We start from the raw sequence: 11,034 nt of genomic DNA on the forward strand, positions 1-11,034 counted from the left end.
TTATCAAATTAAGAGCTACAGTTTTACTTAATTTTGTCAGTTGTATATCTGTATCTCCTTTCTTTCATGCTAAAATCCTGGATCTCAGTGTTAGTAAATGTAATTATTCATTTACCAATACTGTCAAGAAGGTGCTTCTTTTTTTTCTTACACGTTTAATAGTTTTATTGATTTATATGTTCATAGTACTTCACAGTTCAGAGTTTTTTCATTCATTTCTCTATGATCTTCATATTACCCTTATGAGGTAATTAGGTTTTCCTTTTTTTTTTTTTTTTTTTTAAATAAATGAAGAAATGAGTCCTTTGGAGAAAATGTGTCTTGTCCAAAGTTGTGTAATTGGGTCCACTGATTTGTGTGGAGTTCTTGACGTGACACATTTCCTCCATGATGGGATCTGTAGTTTTGTCTTAGAATCCTAGAATGCAGATTCCTGAGAGCAAATGGATTTGACACAAAATGGCAGACAGGTTTTATCTTGGGAGCCAGACCAGTAGATCATTTGTAACTATTGGGCCTTAGTGTCAAGAAATTTTTGTAGGCATATCCCTCACTTACTGGGAAAGTGTGTGCTTATTAATTAAGCTCATGTGGGGAGGGCAGCCCGTGGGTGGTATATCCGTGACAATCAGGATAATAAGTAAACTTGCTAAAGGCATTCAACTCTCTGGAATACCTGATGTAGCTCTTGGAAAATTCTAGTTATTTTCTAACATAAATTTGGCTGATTTCTAAGTGGGTTACAGGATTCTATGTATAACAGTTAGGAATTGAGTTTGACTGCATGCAACAGAGTGGCCTAAATAAATGTGAGTTTATTTCTTTCTCTCATGAAATGAAAAATCCAGAGGTAAGTGATCGGGGCTGGCAGGGCGTCTCCAAAATGACATGAGGGACCCGAGCTTCTCTGTCTTTATACTCAGCCATCCTTAGAGTGTACCTATGGTCAAAAGATCCCTGCTAAGGCTCCAGTTGAGGAGAGGCAATATGTTACATGCTGGCTAGGACTCCTGTAAACCTCGCCCTGTGAGTTCTGCTTAGATCTCAGTGACTAAACCATATCACACGACTGTCTTATCCAGCAAAGCCAGGAAATGTAGATTTTTACTTAAGCAGATTGGTACCCAAAACACTGGACTTCCGATAGGAAAAAGAGGAGAATGGATATGCAGTTGCTAACAGTCTTTTTGCTATTGTCCACCCCTCAGCTACCCGATATCCTCTTTTTTAAAAAATGAGAACACACTCCTCTCCTCCTCAATGACAACACCTCCAAAGTCTCATCTAGTTAGTATATTTAGCTGAAAGTCCAGGGCTTCGGGGTCATTTCAGATCTTTCAACAGATCTGGAAATGGCATGTTGTGGTCTGGGGTCCCATGAACTAGAGGAAAAGTTAAATGCCCCTTCCTCCAATATTATATAAAGAAGAGCATAATTAGAGTAAAAAGTTCCCACCTGGAAAAGCAATGATCAAATTGTACTGGGCAGGAGTAGCAGAATCCCTGGCCTTGTGGCAGAGATAATGCCTTCGTTCATATGGCAGCACCTAGTTCTGCTTCCTTGGAGGATTTCTTTGGCTCACATCCTCTGTAACCCCTGGTTCTCTGCTCTGAGAGATTTTTTTTTTTTTCATATTGTCTGTTATCCTCTGTGGCCATATCTGAGTTATACATCTGGGAGCATGCCAAAGATTATACTTCTTAAAAGGCTGTCAACAACCTAAGTATCCACCGTTAGGGGACTTAGTAAATAATTGTAGTATACCGAAGTAGTAGAAAACCATGTGGCTGTTAAACAGTGAAGGAGAGCCAGCGTATTAATAGGCAATGAACTTCAAGGTATGTCAAGTAAAAATAGCTTAGGTAAAGGAAAGGACCACATATATGACATACTCCTATCTGTAAGGAGGGGAAAGAAGGGAGAGAGATATTTGCTGTCAGAAGTAGGGGGGATGCTTTTACTTTTCATTTTATACCCATTTATTCTAGGTGAATTTTTTTTACCCTGGGTACCTATTTCTGTTTTAATTTATATGTTTCTTGATTAAAAAAAATTTTTTGACTGGAAAGAGAAGAAAGAGAAATAACAAATGATTTATGAGTCTTTATGATTCATAAAAAGTGTTTACCATTTAACTGCCTTCAGAGTCCCTCAAGAAGCTGGAAACTGGACCTTTGGTATTTTCATTTTCTGGATGGGTGGGCAGCTAAGCCTTTGGCTGTTCAAATATGTACTGCAAGGCCCATATTTCCAATTCTCCTTTATCCTATTTAGCAGAAGATAAGAGTCCTACTCTCTTTTCCTCCACAGTGGAAATTTTGCTCAGCCGACAAAAGAAAGCCGAACTTCTAAAGAAGATGACTGATGTGGCTGTTCGAATGTCAGAGGAGCAATTGGTTGAGCTCAGAGCTGATATCAAGGTAAAACTTCTTTCTCCTTTCTGCCTTTCTTCTTACCCTCAGGGACTGAAGCAGCAAATCTCCATAATTCATCGCCATATCTAATATATTGAACTCATGATCTTCCCTTCTCAAAGCTAACCGTCTTCCATGTTCCCTTTCTCTGTAAATGGTACTGTCATCTATCCAGGTGTCCAACCTGGAAGCCTTAGGAATTTCTCCTTTCCCATATTAAATCTGTCAGCAGACCCTGTCTGTTTGACCTCATCCCAAATCTCAGATCTGACCTTTTCTCTTCAATCTTCACCACCACCATCGTGATCCAGCTACTGTTGTCTCTTGCTTGGACTTCTGTAATGGCCTCTTAACTGATTCCACCCGTCTATTCTGCCACTGCCCTGCCCTCCCAGCTCTCCATATCTGTTCTCACACCTCATTAAACTGCTTCAAACCTCCCACTGCTTTTAGGATAAAGACTGTAATCCTTAACACGGCCTCTAAGGGCTCTGCAGGGTCCGGCTCTGCCACCATCTTATTTCACACCATACTCCCCTTGTTCTCTGGCCATCTTTGCTTCTCCTTCCCACAAACATAGTCTCTTCCCTCCTGCTGGAGGGCTATATGTATGCTTTTTGATCTGTACAAAACGCCCCACCCAACTACTCCCAGCACACAGATAACTGACCTGCTCGTCCTTTTAACTTTCATGTCATGCCCCCTATCTTGTATGTTCATAGCATAGTTATCATTTTATATGCATTTGACTGATCTGTCTTCCCAACTAGATTGTGAACTTTACAGTGGCAGGAACCAGTGTGCCTCCAGTGTCTAGCATAGTGCCTTGGCATGTAGTAGGGATTCAGTAAATATTGAAATGGTTGGTTGGTTGATTCTGATTTTAGAAGAGAAAAATGAGCAACTTGAGATACTGATTGTATTGTATCTGTTTGTGAAGATTCTTAGGTTCGACACTCATGTATTTTAAATTCTTTAAAAAAATTTTTTTTTAATGTTTATTTCTTTTTTGAGTGGGAGGGGGAGAGAGAGAGAGAGAGAGACAGAGCACAAGTGGGGGAGGGGCAGAGAGAAAGAGGGAGACACAGAATCTGAAGCAGTCTCCAGGCTCCGAGCTGTCAGCACAGAGCCCAACAGCAGAGCTCAAACTCTCAAATCGTACCGTGAGATCATGATCTGAGCCAAAGTCAGATGCTTAACCAACTGAGCCACGTAGGCGCCCCTCATACATTTAAAATTCTTATATAAAGAACAATGTTTCTGAGACTAAGCATGGAGACCTGAGAGACGTTGGGATATTTGCGGGTAGTTGTGGACACTGGAATTCTAAATAATTGTTTATAAACCGTTAGCTGTGTGAAGAAGAGGAGTTGGCTGTTCCTACTCCTGAGCCCTAACCTCTGCTCTTTCTGAACACATGAGACTTCTTGCCATACTTAAGAGGAATACTTGCTGCACAGGCTATATAACAGCCTTTGTAAAATAAAAACCTAGATGGGAAATCATCTAAGACCTTCCAGGTATCCTTATCGTTCTGACCCAGTCTTTCACACTCAGTCTTTCACTTCTCCCATTAGATGCTATTGGGGTGAAATAGCACAACGATGCCAGTATGAAATTACCATTTCTGATTAACTAGAACTATAATACTAAAAATTATAGAAAGTCTTCTTCACTGACATGAAGATGCCAGTCAGTCTTGTTCAACTATCTGGGAGAAGCCGGAAACCCCTTTGGAATTAGATGAGAATCCTGGCTCTCACAGGCTTCATCTGTTCTCCTTCCCACGTGGTTGAAAAGCTGCTAGAAATATTTCTGCAGGCTGACTAAGGATCTGTTTCTCTCCACATATTCAGTGTACTGAAGTGGGTGCTGTGCAATTTAAATGTCTTATTTCCAGATCATGTTATTTCCGTCATTCTTGTTATGTCTCTGGCTCAACAAACCCTAGAATTTGTTTCAGAATTACTCTCAGACTGATATTACATGTCTGAAGGCTCTATGTTACAGAGGTTCATGTGCTTTCCTGAGCCACAGTGTACTCTCAGGACTTCAGGGTTCACAGGGAATTTTGATTTCTCCTTTACCATCTACTGCTTCTAGATCCATCCCAAGGATTCTGATGTTTTTGATTATACCCCTTGAAAATCCAAAGTGGAATTAGACCACCTGCTAGAGGACTGTTCTGAGGAGTTTGATTCTTGTAAATGATATGTAGGCCTTTAACTTTTCCTTTTTGCCTCCTTTTCATCTGGGGGTAAAAAAAAAAAAAAAAAAAAAAAGATTCCAGGCTACTTTGGAAATTGTTTATTTAAAAACACCCCCAGAAGCACTTTATTCCTGACATGATAGTTAGTTTTGACCCAAGGGGTTGGTTATGTCTCAGCTCAGTCTGCTTAAAAGGATTAAATTACTTGCAGCATAAACCCTTCTCATTTGCAAGGTTGGATTTTCACATGAATGATTTTCCATCTCAAGAAGTTGTCCCCACTTCAAGGACTAACAAATCCTACTTTATAAAGGGATGAAGTGGGTTGCCTAAGGAGGTTCCTATTAAAGAACACCAAGCCCTCTATTTACATGGAATCATTGTTGTAACGTACGAGCATTTTTGCTGCCTCTGCTTCTGTATAAAATGGAACAATGTGGAGAGTAGCCAACAGTGGAAAGATGGCCCTCTACTGGAAACTTTTTCTTCTTTCGTTACAATTTCTCTTCATCATCTCTGATGGGCTTTGGCCATCAGGTAGCATTTCATAAAGCTCCCCAACAGACTTACCTTTGAACCTTAGCAAAATGGCTGAATTCCATCAGTCACCTGGCATAGGCAATATGATGGCCATTTAGTAAAATTTGAAGCAACAAAAAGACAATGGAAAATAGTTTTTTTCATCTGTTTATAAGAAGCCATGGATTCCATGTATATCACCTGTCTCACCCGGAGGCTTTTCTTTGTCCTTTCTCCAGCACTTTGTTAGTGAGCGTAAATACGATGAGGACCTGGGACGAGTAGCTCGGTTCACCTGTGATGTAGAGACGCTGAAGAAGGACATTGAGTCATTTGGACAAGGTAGGATGGCGAGAGATTCTGGGCGCTGGAGATGGTGAGGAGGGGACTCCGTCTCCTGATCCGAGACTGAAGTTTTGGCTTGGCTTCTCCACTGATTCTGCTTTAATGCCTCTTGTGTTTTTGTATGCTTTTGTGAAAAGCAGTTCTGAGATACTTAAGAAGTCACAGGATGCAGATTCTTTGAGCTTAAAGGATGGGCATTTTCTGGCTCCCTAAATTTGCAATGTTATTTTTTCATCCTTTTCTGCTGGGTTGAGTTGTGTGTGATACATAGTGTAAAGAGCGGGAGCTCTGAGTCAGACCGAGCTGGAATCCTTGCCTTTACATTAACCTCTCAGAACTTTATTTTATTCCTCTCCCAAATGGAGATAATAACACCTACCTTTCCTGGCACATAATAGGTGCTTAAATAATAGCTTTAAGGCCGGGGGCGGGGGGTGTCCTTAAGGTGAGAGCTTATGGGGCACACCAGTCAAACCCTGAGCTCAGGTCCTTTGTTCTTTCTCTGTCAGTATAAAAGTGAAAGGTTGGACCTAGAGCAGTGATTGTGAACTCAACATTAGACCAGACTTAAAACCAAAAAAAAAAAAAAAAAAAAGTAAGGGGTAGTTTTAAGCCATTGAATTCTGACAAAATTTGAAGTGAATATATTACTATTTTTCAGATATTTTGAGTTGAGGATTATTTTTGCAGAAAGAACCTTGGGAAGATACATGTTTATTATAAAGACTAGTTCTGTTCATATTTAATCCTGATTATTTATACCTTGCATCATTCAAATTTTTAAAAAGGGATTTAGCTTTCTATTTACCTTTTTCTTTCTTTGTGAAGTCTGTACTTCAGAATGTTCCTTCATAGGAAACTGAACATATGGCCCATACTATTGTTCCTAGGCTTAGTCAGCTGCTGGAGCCGCAGCCAGGAGTTTAGTAGGAAATGCCGAGAAGTCATGAGTTGGTGGGGGAATGACTACTCCGATCTTACGCTGTTCTCCTGCCTCTAAGAGTTCCTTTACAAAGCAGTGGGGGATTCACTAACTGGAATTTAAATAAAAACTTGAAAGGAAAAAAAAAAAAGCAATAGGGATTTGGAAGGAGTGGAGGAAGAGGGCAGAAGGGAGATTTTGCTTCCTGTTGCTTTATTTATAAGCTTATCTTTACAACTACTCCAGTAGACAGTTCTTTGTCTCAAATTGCTTATCGTGAAGTGGAGAAATAGGGAAAACCTTACCATCGTGCTCTTCTGTCCTATGACAACCTATTTCTCCTATTTCTGTCCAGTGTCCCATCCAAAGAACAGCTACTCAACCAGATCCCGATGCAGCACAGTTCCATCTATGTCCTTGAGTAGCCCGTGTGATGCCTCTGCCGCTTCCTCTTCCACCTGTGCCTCTGCTCCCAGCCTTACAAGTGCTAACAAGAAAAACTCGGCACCAGGAGAGACTCCTGCACCCATAGCAAACTCCAGTGGCCGGCCCTACCAGCCTCATCGAGAGGTAACCTAGCTTCCACACCAAGCCACTTATGGAGAAAAGTTACCAGACTGTCACAGTTTAATTGCTGACAGCTCAGTACATTACCTTCCTCTCTTTATGGCCATTCCACACCTATTTTGAATCCCTCCAGCCCCAGTTAGTTCCCGAGAAAGCATTTGGTACTTCTGTTCCAAACCACCAGCTAGCTTAGACTTCCTGTTGCCAAGACTGCTGACTTTCTGATGTTGGCGGGAGTCCTAGCTATTGTAGGTAGTATCGCCTGGTAATTAGTCACTGTGGGAGTCATGCACCCATCTCGAGGTAGATGAGTACACAGTGGCAGGTTCACCAGAGTGCATCTGAAGCAGCAGCTCCCTAGGAGCACCGCGTCAAATATCCGGGAGAGAGAGTGAACCTGGTGGGGTGGAGGGCAAACACCAGAGAGTTGAAGCATAATCCAGAGGTTCTTTTCTTGGTTTGAAGAAGATGCACAAGAGCAATCCAAGGCAGCGCTGTTAGCAATCCTGCAGAACTGGTATTACATTGGAAGTAGAGGACAAAAATAAAACCACATGCCATAAGCTTTCTGGGTTGTAATGTGAGAGATGTCCTAAATGTCACAGCAGCATGATTTAATCTGTGCTTCATAATGTATAGCCAAGCAGATTGTAAAGACGTTTATTTTATTATTCCAGGTGTTCATTATCTTTACAAATGGCTTACAGTCCTCAGAGTTCAGGCATGTGATAAGATACTTGCCCAGTAAAGGGCTTGTAACAGCCCAAGAGTGTTCTTTCTTCCTCCTTAGCTTTCTTTTTGTGTCCAGCTAAAGAAAAGTGAAGTCCTCTTCAGTGGAGAGCCTAGGGATGAAAGGTGGGGTAAAATAGTGGAAGATACATGAATTCTGGAGTAGTGGGCTAAGTTGGATTGGCTGACAGAATTCTGGGAGTCTCGAGAGAGAGCTGAGTCCCAACTATGGGATACCACAATTTAGGCTTTAAGAATACTCCTGTAAGCTGAACTGGAACAGACAGAGTGCCATAATGCCAGAGTTCTTTGAACATTGTATTCTTTTATCCTCAGGTATTGCCGGGGAACAGACGAGGAGGACAGAGCTACAGGCCACAAGGCCAAAAGTCGAATGACCCCATGAACCAAGCGCGACATGACAGTGTGGGTCGTTACAGAAATAGCTCATGGTATTCATCTAGTTCCAGGTATCAGAATGCTCCATCCCAGGCATCAGGAAACATTAGTGAACGGGGCCAGGCCCACTCTGCAGGGACCAATGGAACTGGAGCCAGCATGGAGCCCTTCCCCCCCAAGCCCTCATTCAAAAAGGGGCTCCCCCAGCGCAAACCTAGGACCTCTCAGCTTGAAGCTGTGAACTCTTGAAGGCAGCTCCAACTGGCCTCTCTCCTCTATCCCACACAATTCAACTTGGTAACTGGACTTTAGGAAACTTATAGTTAGATGTAATAACAAAAAGAAGTTTACACATACCACTTTTTATGCCATTCTGAATATTTTGGGTTTCTTCTCTCCTCATTTCCTCTTTACCATTTTTGGAGGGGAAGCTGTTCTTTCCCTTGACCTTTCCCAATGGTACGGATTGAGTCTGATTGGTCACTTCCACCAGGAATCACAGGCAACCGATGCCAGGTTTCCCAAGGGTAAGCGATGTTCTTCCCAGTGCACCCGACCTTTCAGTTCCCCGAAGAGGCCTTCCTCAGCAACTCCCTACTGTTGAGGCTCTCAGGAGGAGATGGATCAGAACTAGTCCAGTTGCCTTTGCAGCCTAAGCAGAAGCGACACGTTCCTGGCAGGTTCCCTCTACACAACAGTATAACCAGGAAAGGCAGCAAGGGAATTGTGTACTACATTGAATTAACCAGAGAAGCAGAAATTTAATTGGTAAAAAGGAAGGAACGCTGGGAAACATTTGAGAATCTGCCTCTGCTCCCAGAACATGCCTAAGATTGACACACTCAGGTCAGGGTTTTAGTCTCCTGCTTGGCGCTATAGCTTAATCTGCAGTCTCTTCAGAATGCCCAAAGCCTCGTTTCCTATGGCCTTAGACTGCAAACCAGTCTAGGGAAGTCTGTGGGAAAGAAGCATTTAATTAAAGGGGAAAAAAAGTGTTTCTTTGTTTCAAGAATGTTTGAAGATTTTTGTTGTTATTGTTCTCCCTTGTTCCTGAATCCTATTCTTATCCTCAACCAAATTTATAGCAATATAATTAGTGTTAATCTAAGGTGTTACCCATCAACAAATTGCCAGTCTTTATAGTTGGAAAAATAAAAACAACTGCATAATGTTCCCACATTTGTTTCACGGCAGCAAATGACTTCATTTCATTCTCTGGTTTCCTTTGGGCCTCGTGGGGTAGAAGTCACCCGGACAGCTTGTTCGGGGCTTAAATGAGGATGTCAGAGACCTAAGTCATTTGTCCACTGCTTAGCTTCAGAACCAGATGAAAATGCGGAAGCCAGCATGAGCAAATGCAGCTGTTCCTTGTGGGAAAAGATTCCTAGTGTAGGGAACAGTGACTTTCCAAAGGAAGCTTGCCGGTTGAGAAAAACCACAGCTGCCAGCAGCTCTCCCGAGCAACCCCTCTCCTCCACTGCCTGTCCCTTGACAGGAGTAGTGAGTGTAACGGTATAATTGAGCTCCTGCATGTAGCAGGTGGCAGTGGGGCCAGACCCCTCACCCCGCCCCCACCCCCAGCATCTATGATTTAGCAACAGCAGAGCTTTTTCTTTCTCCAGCATTTGTTCTCCCGAGTCTGAAGCCCAGACTGTAAGTGGCAGTGGTGCAGAACTTAGCTGCCTCAGGGCTTCCCTTGGCTCTTTGGCTGAAGCTGAGCTGCCAGGGTTCAGGTTGGTTGAACAGATTGAAAGAGGGAGAGAGAGAGAGAGAGAGAGAGTGTGTGTCTTTCAGTAAAGAAAACAGTAGTCCAGGAATACTAGGAAGCCATTTTAAAGGGCTGATCCCCTCATTTTGGGGAATTTGTCCAACACCATCAACCTGCTGGGTACCCAGGAAAAGCCCTGCTTTTCTGATTAATTGCTTCCCTATACTTTATAGAAAGTCCAGAGATTGAAGTGATCTTGAAGGGTCAATGTGGTCTATCCCTGTATCCAGGCAAACCAACCTTCTAAGATGGGAGGCTGCATGTTTGTCAAAACCACCTTGAAGTTGAGGAGCACCTTGCTGGCTCGGTCCATAGAGCATATGACTCTTGATCTCCAGGTCATGAGTTCAAGCCCCATCCTAAGTGTAGAGATTACTAAAAAAAAAAAAAAAATGAAACATTTTCATGTTAAAATTAAAACCTCGTTATAGAAGAATATTTGAAGATGTTTTGGTATGATCATAAAAAGTTTAAAAATTACACTTTTTTTTTTACATTTTGTTTTTAATGACAGAAGTAGTGTTTAAAATGTTTAAATGTTTAAAATGCGCTGACAGCTTAGAGCCTGGAGCCTGCTTTGGATTCTGTGTCTCCCTCTCTCTCTGCCCCTCTCCCATTCACACTCTCTTTCTTTCAAAAATAAATAAATGTTAAAGTTTTTTTTTAAGTCAAATAATAGCAATTATAAAAGAAAAAAATTAAAGTTTTCCACCCTCCCTTTCTATTCCTCAGGGGTAATTACTCAATAATTTGGGATATATCCTTATAGACCTTTTTCAGAACATATATATATGTATACACATGCATATATAGGCTTTTAACTTTTTGTTTTGTCTTTATAAAACAAGGATACTATATGCATTCAATAGTTCTTTTTGAAAATAATATGTCTAAGCCATAATTCATTTAGGATTTCATGTTTCAGATATTCTCCTAAATTTGTCAGTTGGACCTTCTTCCAGTGAAGAGAGGTTAGGCTTATCTTTTTTTTTTTTTAAGGCAATTTTTAAGCTTATTTATTTACTTTGAGCGAGACAGAATGGAGCGGGATGGGGCAGGGAGAGAGTGAGGGAGAATCTCAAGCAGGCTCTGCACTGTCAGTGTGGAGCCCGACGTGGGGCTCAAACTCACTAAACCGTGAGATCACTCAACTGTGAACTC

At 41.8% G+C, this 11,034-nt stretch overlaps 1 protein-coding gene across 3 annotated transcripts in view; it reads left to right on the forward strand.

The window, feature by feature from the left end:
* Positions 1-9,282, forward strand: part of SPATS2 (spermatogenesis associated serine rich 2) — a 139,516-nt gene extending 130,234 nt beyond the window's left edge. For all 3 annotated transcript variants that reach the window (XM_060657728.3, XM_060657730.3, XM_060657729.3), the window contains 4 exons: positions 2,312-2,421; positions 5,383-5,485; positions 6,766-6,980; positions 8,043-9,282. In XM_060657728.3, the coding sequence (XP_060513711.1) occupies positions 2,312-2,421; positions 5,383-5,485; positions 6,766-6,980; positions 8,043-8,354 (740 nt within the window). In that variant the 3' untranslated portion in view covers positions 8,355-9,282. The remainder of the gene's footprint in view (positions 1-2,311; positions 2,422-5,382; positions 5,486-6,765; positions 6,981-8,042) is intronic.
* The last annotated feature ends 1,752 nt before the right edge of the window (positions 9,283-11,034 follow it).

Source organism: Panthera onca, chromosome B4, assembly GCF_046562875.1.
Source record: "Panthera onca isolate mPanOnc1 chromosome B4, mPanOnc1 haplotype 2, whole genome shotgun sequence".
NCBI lineage: Eukaryota > Metazoa > Chordata > Mammalia > Carnivora > Felidae > Panthera > Panthera onca.